General features: G+C 53.9%; 1 protein-coding gene and 1 long non-coding RNA gene across 4 annotated transcripts in view; one reads left to right on the top strand and one right to left on the bottom strand.

Moving 5' to 3' along the window:
• Positions 1-4,080: 4,080 nt before the first annotated feature.
• On the top strand, positions 4,081-6,344 carry LOC106724616. The gene is made up of 3 exons (XR_001360467.1): positions 4,081-4,407; positions 4,631-4,784; positions 5,682-6,344. It is a non-coding gene; the product is annotated as an uncharacterized LOC106724616 (long non-coding RNA).
• Positions 6,345-6,438: 94 nt separating this feature from the next.
• PYROXD2 (pyridine nucleotide-disulphide oxidoreductase domain 2) overlaps positions 6,439-13,289 on the bottom strand; it is a 24,636-nt gene continuing 17,785 nt past the window's right edge. For all 3 annotated transcript variants that reach the window (XM_005885375.2, XM_005885374.2, XM_005885376.2), the window contains 6 exons: positions 12,751-12,823; positions 12,136-12,292; positions 9,759-9,913; positions 8,955-9,061; positions 7,511-7,631; positions 6,439-6,732 (listed from right to left, as the gene is read on the bottom strand). In XM_005885375.2, coding sequence (XP_005885437.1) covers positions 6,662-6,732; positions 7,511-7,631; positions 8,955-9,061; positions 9,759-9,913; positions 12,136-12,292; positions 12,751-12,823 — 684 coding nt within the window. In that variant the 3' untranslated portion in view covers positions 6,439-6,661. The remainder of the gene's footprint in view (positions 6,733-7,510; positions 7,632-8,954; positions 9,062-9,758; positions 9,914-12,135; positions 12,293-12,750; positions 12,824-13,289) is intronic.

Here is a 13,289-nt window from a genome sequence, read left to right as displayed (position 1 = left end):
GTTAGGGTTAGGGTTAGGGTTCTTCCCAGGATACCGTTAGGGTTAGGGTTAGGGTTCTTCCCAGGATACCGTTAGGGTTAGGGTTAGGGTTCTTCCCAGGATACCGTTAGGGTTAGGGTTAGGGTTCTTCCCAGGATACCGTTAGGGTTAGGGTTAGGGTTCTTCCCAGGATACCGTTAGGGTTAGGGTTAGGGTTCTTCCCAGGATACCGTTAGGGTTAGGGTTAGGGTTCTTCCCAGGATACCGTTAGGGTTAGGGTTAGGGTTAGGTTTCTTCCCAGGATACCGTTAGGGTTAGGGTTAGGGTTAGGTTTCTTCCCAGGATACCGTTAGGGTTAGGGTTAGGGTTAGGTTTCTTCCCAGGATACCGTTAGGGTTAGGGTTAGGGTTAGGTTTCTTCCCAGGATACCGTTAGGGTTAGGGTTAGGGTTAGGTTTCTTCCCAGGATACCGTTAGGGTTAGGGTTAGGGTTAGGTTTCTTCCCAGGATACCGTTAGGGTTAGGGTTAGGGTTAGGTTTCTTCCCAGGATACCGTTAGGGTTAGGGTTAGGGTTAGGTTTCTTCCCAGGATACCGTTAGGGTTAGGGTTAGGGTTAGGTTTCTTCCCAGGATACCGTTAGGGTTAGGGTTAGGGTTAGGTTTCTTCCCAGGATACCGTTAGGGTTAGGGTTAGGGTTAGGTTTCTTCCCAGGATACCGTTAGGGTTAGGGTTAGGGTTAGGTTTCTTCCCAGGATACCGTTAGGGTTAGGGTTAGGGTTAGGTTTCTTCCCAGGATACCGTTAGGGTTAGGGTTAGGGTTAGGTTTCTTCCCAGGATACCGTTAGGGTTAGGGTTAGGGTTAGGTTTCTTCCCAGGATACCGTTAGGGTTAGGGTTAGGGTTAGGTTTCTTCCCAGGATACCGTTAGGGTTAGGGTTAGGGTTAGGTTTCTTCCCAGGATACCGTTAGGGTTAGGGTTAGGGTTAGGTTTCTTCCCAGGATACCGTTAGGGTTAGGGTTAGGGTTAGGTTTCTTCCCAGGATACCGTTAGGGTTAGGGTTAGGGTTAGGTTTCTTCCCAGGATACCGTTAGGGTTAGGGTTAGGGTTAGGTTTCTTCCCAGGATACCGTTAGGGTTAGGGTTAGGGTTAGGTTTCTTCCCAGGATACCGTTAGGGTTAGGGTTAGGGTTAGGTTTCTTCCCAGGATACCGTTAGGGTTAGGGTTAGGGTTAGGTTTCTTCCCAGGATACCGTTAGGGTTAGGGTTAGGGTTAGGTTTCTTCCCAGGATACCGTTAGGGTTAGGGTTAGGGTTAGGTTTCTTCCCAGGATACCGTTAGGGTTAGGGTTAGGGTTAGGTTTCTTCCCAGGATACCGTTAGGGTTAGGGTTAGGGTTAGGTTTCTTCCCAGGATACCGTTAGGGTTAGGGTTAGGGTTAGGTTTCTTCCCAGGATACCGTTAGGGTTAGGGTTAGGGTTAGGTTTCTTCCCAGGATACCGTTAGGGTTAGGGTTAGGGTTAGGTTTCTTCCCAGGATACCGTTAGGGTTAGGGTTAGGGTTAGGTTTCTTCCCAGGATACCGTTAGGGTTAGGGTTAGGGTTAGGTTTCTTCCCAGGATACCGTTAGGGTTAGGGTTAGGGTTAGGTTTCTTCCCAGGATACCGTTAGGGTTAGGGTTAGGGTTAGGTTTCTTCCCAGGATACCGTTAGGGTTAGGGTTAGGGTTAGGTTTCTTCCCAGGATACCGTTAGGGTTAGGGTTAGGGTTAGGGTTAGGGTTAGGGTTAGGGTTAGGATTCTTCCCAGGATACCGTTAGGGTTAGGGTTAGGGTTCTTCCCAGGATACCGTTAGGGTTAGGGTTAGGGTTCTTCCCAGGATACCGTTAGGGTTAGGGTTAGGGTTCTTCCCAGGATACCGTTAGGGTTAGGGTTAGGGTTCTTCCCAGGATACCGTTAGGGTTAGGGTTAGGGTTCTTCCCAGGATACCGTTAGGGTTAGGGTTAGGGTTCTTCCCAGGATACCGTTAGGGTTAGGGTTAGGGTTCTTCCCAGGATACCGTTAGGGTTAGGGTTAGGGTTAGGTTTCTTCCCAGGATACCGTTAGGGTTAGGGTTAGGGTTAGGTTTCTTCCCAGGATACCGTTAGGGTTAGGGTTAGGGTTAGGTTTCTTCCCAGGATACCGTTAGGGTTAGGGTTAGGGTTAGGTTTCTTCCCAGGATACCGTTAGGGTTAGGGTTAGGGTTAGGTTTCTTCCCAGGATACCGTTAGGGTTAGGGTTAGGGTTAGGTTTCTTCCCAGGATACCGTTAGGGTTAGGGTTAGGGTTAGGTTTCTTCCCAGGATACCGTTAGGGTTAGGGTTAGGGTTAGGTTTCTTCCCAGGATACCGTTAGGGTTAGGGTTAGGGTTAGGTTTCTTCCCAGGATACCGTTAGGGTTAGGGTTAGGGTTAGGTTTCTTCCCAGGATACCGTTAGGGTTAGGGTTAGGGTTAGGTTTCTTCCCAGGATACCGTTAGGGTTAGGGTTAGGGTTAGGTTTCTTCCCAGGATACCGTTAGGGTTAGGGTTAGGGTTAGGTTTCTTCCCAGGATACCGTTAGGGTTAGGGTTAGGGTTAGGTTTCTTCCCAGGATACCGTTAGGGTTAGGGTTAGGGTTAGGTTTCTTCCCAGGATACCGTTAGGGTTAGGGTTAGGGTTAGGTTTCTTCCCAGGATACCGTTAGGGTTAGGGTTAGGGTTAGGTTTCTTCCCAGGATACCGTTAGGGTTAGGGTTAGGGTTAGGTTTCTTCCCAGGATACCGTTAGGGTTAGGGTTAGGGTTAGGTTTCTTCCCAGGATACCGTTAGGGTTAGGGTTAGGGTTAGGTTTCTTCCCAGGATACCGTTAGGGTTAGGGTTAGGGTTAGGTTTCTTCCCAGGATACCGTTAGGGTTAGGGTTAGGGTTAGGTTTCTTCCCAGGATACCGTTAGGGTTAGGGTTAGGGTTAGGTTTCTTCCCAGGATACCGTTAGGGTTAGGGTTAGGGTTAGGTTTCTTCCCAGGATACCGTTAGGGTTAGGGTTAGGGTTAGGTTTCTTCCCAGGATACCGTTAGGGTTAGGGTTAGGGTTAGGTTTCTTCCCAGGATACCGTTAGGGTTAGGGTTAGGGTTAGGTTTCTTCCCAGGATACCGTTAGGGTTAGGGTTAGGGTTAGGTTTCTTCCCAGGATACCGTTAGGGTTAGGGTTAGGGTTAGGTTTCTTCCCAGGATACCGTTAGGGTTAGGGTTAGGGTTAGGTTTCTTCCCAGGATACCGTTAGGGTTAGGGTTAGGGTTAGGTTTCTTCCCAGGATACCGTTAGGGTTAGGGTTAGGGTTAGGTTTCTTCCCAGGATACCGTTAGGGTTAGGGTTAGGGTTAGGTTTCTTCCCAGGATACCGTTAGGGTTAGGGTTAGGGTTAGGTTTCTTCCCAGGATACCGTTAGGGTTAGGGTTAGGGTTAGGTTTCTTCCCAGGATACCGTTAGGGGTTCTTCCCAGGATACCGTTAGGGTTAGGGTTATGGTTAGGGTTAGGGTTAGGGTTAGGATTCTTCCCAGGATACCGTTAGGGTTAGGGTTTGGGTTAGGGTTCAAAATGTGATTTTAAAACATGCCCCTTTGTAGTCCATCCCATGCAATACCAAGATGAATTTAACTAATTCTCTATTTTGGGACATTTAAGCTGCTTTCAATATTTTGCCATTGCAAATAACACTGCATGAATGTGCTTGTACCTCCATCCTTGGGGACAGCTCTGATATTTTTCAGAGGTTAAATGACAAAACGTTGAATAACCCACCACATGGGTTGGCTTTTGGATGTTGTCTTTTGAGTCTCATTACCAAATACAACTTGATGCCACTGCCAACAGCATCTGAGGGTCTCTTTTTGTGCCCACACTGGTAATTTTCTAATAGGAATAATTTTTCTTTGTTTTGTAGGTAAAACATGGGAGTTTGGTTTAAGTGGAATGTAACTGATTCCTGGGAGGTGAAATATGACTTTAGGTTTGCTGTCCATTTGTGTTTCTCCTTATTTCAGAGTTTCCCTTTCCCCACAGGGTGCCAGCCCGGCTCAGGCAAGCCCTGTCCTTCCTTTTCCACGGGACTTACGTCAATCTCTCACAGAAGAACGCGATGCTGTCAAGTGCTTTGCAAACAGAACACGCGTCAGGAAAATGCACACTTACAAGGTCCGCAGGGGGCCCGGCGGCCGCATTTGTCATCCCTCCAGCGAGGAGGCCCGAGTTCCTCCCAGGGCTGTAACCCTCCCATCTCCCCCGCGGGCCGGGCTGGACACCACTGCCCAGGGGCCATCAGAGCCGCACGACCTAACAACTTCACCAGGTCTTTACACGACTGTGCCTGTGCCTCAGAGGAAGTGATCCCCGCTGCTCGGAGGAAGCGAACAACTATAAATCAGGTTCGAATGTGGTGCCGACTTATTTATCCTTGTGAGAGTTTTACGTTCTGAAGTCAGCAAGGGACTCGTTGCTGGTCCGTGGCCCATGTGCAGTCATCTCTTCGGGGAAGCTCGGTCCCCTTGCTCAGTGGGATGGCATGTGCCGGGGGCTGGTAGGAGCCGAGGCACCCCACCGGACACAGGCCCGGTCGTGTATCTCATCTGGACCTAATGTATCTTCCAGAGCCGTGGACACAGACAGGAAGCCACCACACAGCGGGAAACGCTTCCTGGCTGTGCTGAAACTGCTCTCCGGCCCCTCCCTGACCTCCCCGAGTTCCTCCTCCTCCAGCGGGAATGTTTGCCTGGCCGGCAGCTGCGTCCTGGCCGACACCATGGTGAGTCATTTCAGGGTCCATGTGGTAGAAGAGTGGCTTTCTGGCCTGTGGCTGGTGCTAATGAGCCACCAAGGCCAAGGCTGAACTCAGTGTCCTGCAATGAAGTATGCTACATCCTTACAAGAGATTATTGGGCAACTATTAAAAACAATGTTTTCAAATGTTTTTATACTACTGATAAATGCTCATGACATGAAGTAAAATGAAAGATATAAAACTCACATAGAGAATGTAGCATGTGATCCAGATGATGTAAAAGCCTAGCTAGAAATATTGTAAAATGGTAACCACGGTGATTTCTGCAGGTAAGATTATGTTTGGGTTTTATGTCCTTTGCTATTATACAGTGGGGCCTTGACTTACGAGTGTCCCGACTAATGAGTTTTTCAAGATATCAGCCGTCTCTCGGCCGATTTTTTGCTTTGAGTTGTGAGCTAAAATTCGGGTTATGAGCCAGCTTCAGATACCCCACTGCTAGTTGGCGCAGCGAACGTCACAGTGAACGCCACAACATCAGCCCAGCATCACGTGTCTCACTCGTTCACTTTATGATTTGACATACGAGTAATTTGAGTTACGAGCTCTGTCACAGAACGAATTAAACTTGTAAGTCAAGGCCCCACTGTATTTTTAAAATTTTCTAAATTAAGTATCTGTGACTTTTACTTACCATCCCCCTCCGGTTGTTAATCTTTAGAACAACCAAGTCTGATGTACTATGCCCCAGGCCTCTGAAGATTTTGCAAGTTCTTACTTGTTATCCAATTCCGTTCTCATCATGTGGGAGCTGGAAAGGGGTGAGCTGTGAAACCGAGGGTGAGGCCACCGCCTTCACCCGTCTCACTGGATATTAGCCGCACCTGCCTCCCTCACATGCTTCTTTCCCTCCTCCCGCAGGACACAAACATGGCGGTGACATCTCAACAACAGTATCAGCCGCAGGACCACCCATACGCCAGAGACTGGACGAAAACATGCCCTGTTGTCTTACTTGATCTTCACAACGACTCCTTTACAAGTGAGAAAGCTGCGTTTATTGAGGTTGAGTAATGAGTGGGTCTATCTTAATCTGCATACATTTGCGGGGAAGGAGGGAGGAGAGGCCCCGGGACCTGCGGCCTGGGCTGCTGGACTGAGAAGCTGGCTGGGGCGTTGTATCACCACGGGGCCATGTGTACGAATCTCTCTGACCAGGAGTGACAACCCACTCGAGAATAACACGAGTTCACATGGACAGGGGTCACAGGCATCTTGCTTGTGGGAAGGAAGAGGTGGGACGCTCTCAGTCAGGAACGTGGCCCTCAGCTGCGCCTGCCTTGCACTCACCCTCACCGCTGTTAGCCTGGCCGGCGGTGGTAAGGGTTTGAGATGCCGGGCACCGTGCAGGCCCGGGGCCCCTGTGGATGACGTGGTGGCTCCCTGGGGAGCTGGGACCTTTCCTACAGTTTGCCTGGAAGTGTCAGCAGCAGATTGGGCCTCACCGGGCGGCTCCCCAACCCATGGGTGGTGGGGGCCCAGCAGTGAGATGGGGATGCTTGCTGGCCAAATGGGCTGTGAGGCGCTGATGTTGTGAGAATACTGAGTATTCCAGACAAGTAAATCCCACCTACTATCACGCAGACATGCAATTACACAGTTACGTTTTTCCTATTCTAATATATAGAAAAATGCAGACTGTACAAAACATTGTTTTTACTACAACAAAAGCAGTTCATCATGAGCCCTGGATACAAGGTTAGCCAGTGCCGAATGTAACTTGCATGTGTTTTTCTAAAATAGTCGCTTGAGCCGTGAGTACTGGTCTGCCTCAGCCATAGCCTGGACAGATGGCCCCGTGGGGACCTCCAAGCTCAAGGGCAGTTCTTCCTGGGCCAGGGTCACAGGCTCTTGAGGTCCTCCAAGACCACGTGGGCTGCATTGCGACCAGCAGCTCCCATGACCCCTCCTCCTGGAAGGGAATCTCCCATGAGCCAAAGCTGCACTCCACGCCCCTCCCCCTGCCCCCGCCAGGGAGCGGGCAGGGCCAGGGCTCGCAGGGGAGCAGTGGCCAAGCAGAGTGAGGATGCTGGAGTGCTCTGGTGTGGGCCTAAGAACCACCCTGACCCCTGACCCCTGAGGAAGACAGGCTCTGGGCTCCCCTGCAGGTTTCCTGCCTCAGAGCTCTGGGGAGGGGCCCAGCCCACAGTCCAAGCGAGTGCCCCTTTGGGTATGAGCGCCCATGTGCCTGATGGGAGACCCTCAGCATGTGAAACTGGCACAGGACTGAGGGCTTGAGGGGAGGAGGGGAAGGACAGGGCCCAGGTAAGTGTTGGCATGAACGGAGGCCTGGGGGAGGCCAGTCACGCTGGGGAAAGGGGAGGGGAGAGTGTTTAAATGGAGACATTAACTTACCGATCCTGACTGGTCTGAATGAAGGAGGGGATTTAGGGGCACGGGTACCTCACAGTCCAAATGGAATGTGGGGAGATGCCTCGGGGCCATACCCCCAAACCTCCTGAGGAGGGTGCGAGCTACCAGGCCTGGGCTGTGGCCCGCCCGGCAGAGGGCACCAGGTCCCCCAGCTCTGAGAATCCTGACTGTGGGGATGGTTGTTCCTGTGGGGGTCCCGGGCCCCTCCCTGCCTCCCTCCCTGTTTATCCGGTCCCCATCTGTCCCCGTCCGCATGCCTCTGACGTCCCGCCAGCCCTCGCCACCCACACGGGGTGGTGGGACGGAGGGGCACTCACCAGGGTGGGCCCCACTTCCACAAAGGTAGAGGCCTGGGAGCGGGCAGCGGTGGCCGGCGTGCAGGGGCGTGGGGCGGGCGAAGTAGAGCTGGTCCAGGGCCATGGCGCCATGGAATATGTTCTGTGGAGGCAGGGCCAGGGTGTGAACACAGGAGTGTTTGGGTCTTCACTCCCCTGTGCTCCCCAAGGGCCCCCCTTCCGGGATGCTCTCCTGGTTCTTAGGATGCAGAGAGGACACAGGGGCACGTCCCCGGGGCTGGGGGGAGCTTCCCAGGGGCATGTTTTCAGGGAGAAAGAAGGTGGGAGCATCTGCAGAGGCGAGGGAACCGGGACACTGACAGGGAGATTCTCCATGTTCTGCTATGGACTGCGAATCCCGCTCTGTTTGCAATGAGAGGAACCCGACTGATTTCGGCTGCTGGCACGCGTTTCTTTGACCAGGACACCGTCTGAGCCTGGGCCGGGGATCCACGCTCCACAGAAACACAGGAGGTGGCAGACGAGGGGCCTGGGGACCGAGCTCGGCTCTGCTCCGATGGCCTGGGCAGACCAGCCTGGCCGGGGCTGGGGTGGGGGTGGGGGGCAGGTCTGGGCAAGACGACGAACATCTGCAGGATGTTTCCAGCCGGCTTCTCAGCATGCCCCTCACCGACCTCATCCCTCAAGCCTGCTCTTGCCGGCCCCCCCGCCCCCTCAGTGGAGAAGCCACCTTCCTCTCCTCGGCCTCCAGGCGGACCCTCATGTCACCCCCGCCCACCTCATGCCTTCCACACCCACCCACTCCTTTCCCTTCCCCCTGCCTGGCCTCCTTTATCCTAGAGCTGGACCAGGGATCCAATAAAATCTAACGTGGGCCACATAGGTGACTTTTATTTTCTAGGAGCCACATTAAAATTTTAAAAAGGGACTGGTGAAATCAATGTCAACGTGTGTTTCATTTAACCCAGTAGACCCAGCACATTATCATTTCAACACGGGATCAATAGCGCCGTAATGAATGAGACACTGTACACTTTTCCCACATGAAGTCTTTGCAACCTGGTGTGCCTTTTACACGAGCAGCACATCCCGTTTGGGCCCAGACACAGGGCCGCGGTCAGCAGCCACAGGAGGCTGGTGCCACGGGGTTGGGACTGGCCTCCTCACTCGCCCCCCTGCCTCCAGCCTCAGGGAGGCTTGGGACCCTGACCAGGAGCCTGAGGGCCGGCTGCCTGGAGGAAGGACGCTCCCTCTGAAGAAGCTCAAATGGGACGGGCGGCCATGGACGTCCAGGCGGAGGGGCCCCCGTCCTGGTGAGCTCCCTAGATCGGGCCCCTCCTCTGTCCCCTCTCCGCCATGGGCCCTGCCACTGTCCCCCCTTTGGGTGAAGGCTGTGTGTGGGGCACGCCAGGGAGTGGGGTACAGAGAGAAGAATGTGATGAGGGACCCCCACACTTATTCTTACCCCTCCAGGAAGCCCAAAGATTCTCTCCAAGTCAGGTGGAGTGAGGATGTCTCTGCCCACCACAGAGCCCTTGAAGCCAGGGGCGTAGGCCTCGATGCAGTCGAACACTGGTCCGGGCAGCAGGGAGATGGGGTGTTAGGAGGAGGCATTATGGTTCACAATTTGGCAAGTTTACTGTAATTCATTAAACTATACACTGCAAACTACATCTCAATAAGCAAAATTAGATAGATAGATAGATAGATAGATGGATAGATAGGTAGATAAAAACAATCCTCAGGCAAATAAATAATTCAGTACAAAGGCCTATGGACCTCACGCTAGTCCCACCTTCTTACCTAAACCCTCAACACAAAGTTATTTGTTTCTCCTTGACTGTGCAAAGCTTTCCTTACTGCATCGCTTTGCTCAAGCTATTTCTTTTGCGTGGAATGCCACCTGCTACCTGGCGAACTCCTGTTCATCCTGTAAAGCCCAGCTCCCATGGCCCCTGCTTTGGAAAGCTCTCCACGTCCCTCTGCCTACGCTTCCTCCTTCAGTTCACACAGGACCTTGTACTGTAAGATTGGTTTCCTTGTTACTCAACCCACTGGACTGTGAGCCACTTGAGGGCAGGACCTGTGTCTGTTTTACTTTCTTAGCCCAGTGCCTGACCCCGGGCATTCACTATGTAGACTTAGGTTCCCTTGGATAATTCTCTTCTCATGGGACAGATCCTGAAGGCGGGGGACTCAGAGGAGAGGGGCCCTTCAGACCACCCAGCCAGCTGCCACTGCGGACAGGAAGTCTAGCGGAACCCCTTACCTTTGTCTGCATAAGCGTTTCTCTCCTGCTCATCCCAGACTTTGCCTCCGGCCAGGGTGTAGGGCGTGTACTGAGTGAAGAGGGAGACCACGTGGCAGCCGGGGGGAGCCAGCGTGGGGTCCAGTGAGGAAGGGATGCAGAGCTCAATCATAGGCCTGTGACAGGAGGGACGGTCAGATCCGAAGAAGCAGTTGCCCCAAGGGCAGGGGCTGGGGCCGCTCTGCGATGACAGGGGACAAGAGGAAGGCCTGGGACGAGATGCCGCCCAGGCCGGCGGATCGCCTCTGTGAGGCCAAGGTGGCTGGTCACCGGCACAGGGGCAGTGGCCACCAGGGGAGTCCAGACTACTCCCGAGGAGCCCAGCCCCAGCCCCGGCCCCAGGGTCTCTGGTCCCACCAGCCCCAGCCCCGAATGCCTGGCCTTCCCTGCCTTCCTCCACCGCAGCCTGTAGAACAAAGGGTCTCAAATGTCCCAGGTCCAGACAAACAACACGAATGAGCCAAGGGGCCAGGCTAAGTCAGCAGGCGCTTGGGCAGCCAGGTTTCAACCTCTCTTACCCCTGCCTGGTCGCCTGCCCCGAGCAGGCCAAGCAACACAGAGCTGCCGGGCACCAGCAGCCCAGGAACCGCCTCCTGCCCCTCCCTTGTTACAACACCTGTTCCGCCTGCAGCACAGTGTTCCTCTGGCCTCCAAACACTGCCATCCTTCGTCCACTGAGTGCCCCTTCTCCCAGCGTCCTCTGGGCTGTGTGTCCACTAGGCCCCTCCAAAGTAACTTGCCAAACCGAATGCCTGGGATCCGCTAGAACCCGCTCCTCCCTGCCCACACCTCCTACCCTCCCCGACAAAGGAAACACCCTCTCCTGGGGCTTCTCTTTCTCGTTCCGACCCCACTTCCTGCCCAACAGCCAATCCTGGCAGCTTTGCCTTCAAATACCCAGTATGTGGCCACTTCTCATCACTTCCACCGCCCCCACCCTGGGCCAAGCCTCCACCCCTTCTCCCTTGGGTTCTGTAATAGTAACCCATTGCGCAGATATCCTTTTTCTCCGCACAGTGGCCACAGTGGTCCTTCTGAAATGCAAGCGAGGCTCCGCCCACACTCCCCTGGAGGAAAGTCCAGCAGTGGTCGACAGCCCAGCAGGATGTAGCAGCTGCGGCTCAGACCCCACCACTGCCCTTCACTCCCAGGTTCTCTTTCTCCAGCCACTCTGGCCTTATTCCTGTGCCTCCCACACAGCAGCACCCTCCTGCCCCAGGGCCTTTGCACCTGACTTTCCCTCTGTCTGGATGTTCTTCCTCAGATACCCACAGACCTCCTTCAGGTCTCTGCTCAAATGCAAAGTTATTAGCGAAGCCTCTTCTGACCCTCTAATGAAGACTAGCAACCATCCCACCTCCCCCCGACCTATTTTTCTCCATGTCACAGTGCATGGCTATCTTGTCTCCACCATAAAATGCCAGTGACCTGAGGGCAGAGGCCTTGTTGACTCTGCTTCTGCGTTGCACCCTGGTCCCTGAACTAACCTGTAACAGAGCAGGGCCCCAAATATTTATGAATGGATAAGTGGGCTTCGCCCTCTACCCTTCTCTGAGGGCCCACATCCTCTTTACTTCATGCTGTTAACGTTTGTGTGCCCGTCTTGTGATGAACTTAGTGTCTGCCTCATGCCCCTACCCGACTCCTGGTCCCTTCAACCTGTGCCTATACAGAGCCTGGCACAGAATCGGTTTTCAACAGGTTTTGGGGGACATGGACAGGATGGGAAGATGCTCTTGTGATGAACTTAGTGTCTGCCTCATGCCCCTACCTGACTCTTCAACCTGTGTCTCTACAGAGCCTGGCACAGAATCGGTTTTCAACAGGCTTTGGAGGACATGGACAGGATGGACAGATGTTTGCTCCCGAACATCCCTGCCTGTCCCTAGGATGGAGATACAGCTGCGGTGCGGTGGGAGGTGGAAAATCCTTTTCCAAGTTTTGCATGAAGCAGCTTATCAGAGATAAGAGCAGATATGGAATCGCTGAGTGTGGGCCCCTGGGCAGGCGGCTGAATTGGATAAATGCCCTTTCTCTCCCGCATTTTCTCCAGTTCTTCCCAAACGCCAGCTCTGTTCTCTTCGCTCCTTCTGCTAATCCGTGCTACTTGGCTGAACCTGCTGCCCTCTTCGTCCCTTCCCTGCCCCGACCCATACTTCCTGCCTGGGATGCATTTCCTCGCCTTGGATCTAAGTGTGGATTTAGGCAGGTCCTACCTCGTTGTGAATATTTAACACCAGGAGGAAGAGACAACCCTACTGTGTCCAGACAGTCGCCCCACCTCCCTAGGGCCATGGCTGAGAACACCCCAGGGATGCAAAGCCCAGGGACCGCTCACCTGTGGGAGGGCCGGCCATCCATGGCATCCTCAAAGGCCTGGTGGAGCAGGTGGGTGTCTTCACAGTTCAGGTGGATGGAGCACTGGTGATGGGGCAGCGGCTGGCCCCTGGGAGCATTGGGGGCCGCCAGGAAGTCAGGCAGCCGGTTGACAGCCACTGAGGAACCAAAGGAAGGGAGGGGTCAGGGCCCCACGGCCTGTGTCCTCTGCACCCCGGGATCCTCCTTCTCTCCCCATCACCCTGCTCACTCTGGGAAGAGAAAGTATGAAAAAGTGTTTTCCCTTCAAATCAGGGGGCAGGCTGGGGGTCGGCCTGGGAGCATTGGGGGCCGCCAGGAAGTCAGGCAGCCGGTTGACAGCCACTGAGGAACCAAAGGAAGGGAGGGGTCAGGGCCCCAAGGCCCGTGTCCTCTGCACCCCGGGAATCCTCCTTCTCTCCCCATCACCCTGCTCACCCTGGGAAGAGAAAGCATGAAAAAGTGTTTCCCCTTCAAATCAGGGGGCAGGCTGGAGGTTGTGGATAGAAATGATGATGAGGTCAGTTTCCCCCAGACCTGGACCCTGCTCACTCTGAGCGTGGCCGAGAGACGGCCCTGCAGTGGGCTTTGCTCTTACCATTGATCTTGGTGACCGGCGACCGGATGTCCAGCTGAGAGATCCTCTGTGTGAACTCTTCGGGAAGCCATTCCTGCAAGTGGAAGTTTCCATAAAGGCCTGGCCCCAAAGTGGCGGCCTTCCTCCTTTGCTCAGACCGGTCTCTTGACCTCTACTTCCGGAAATCCTCTCCATCCTCAGAGCTCAGCCAGACCCCCTCCTCCATGAAGCCCTCCCCTCCTGCTCAGTGCTGACCACTCTTCCTCTGTGACCTGCCAGCAGTCCTGACTGTAAATGGCCCACACTGACTCCTGCTTTCGACACGGCCAGTGGTCTGCAGGCCTCTTTCTCCTCCCGTCCGTAAGCTGTTGGAAGTCTTGATGATCTCAGAAGTGCCTTAACAAGAGGCTTCTGAACAGATGTTTGTTGGATTTTAGTAGTGGAATCACTCAGAAAAAGAGGTGCTTGTCTCAAGAATAGCCCCAAGAATGGTTGGGAGCTCCGTGCTCATATCATCGCCTATCTTAGGGACAGGGGAGGTGTGGTCAGTTGCAAGAATT

The sequence above is a fragment of the Myotis brandtii genome, unplaced genomic scaffold, assembly GCF_000412655.1.
Source record: "Myotis brandtii unplaced genomic scaffold, ASM41265v1 scaffold902, whole genome shotgun sequence".
NCBI classification, from domain to species: domain Eukaryota; kingdom Metazoa; phylum Chordata; class Mammalia; order Chiroptera; family Vespertilionidae; genus Myotis; species Myotis brandtii.
This window is presented reverse-complemented; position numbering and strand designations above follow the sequence as displayed.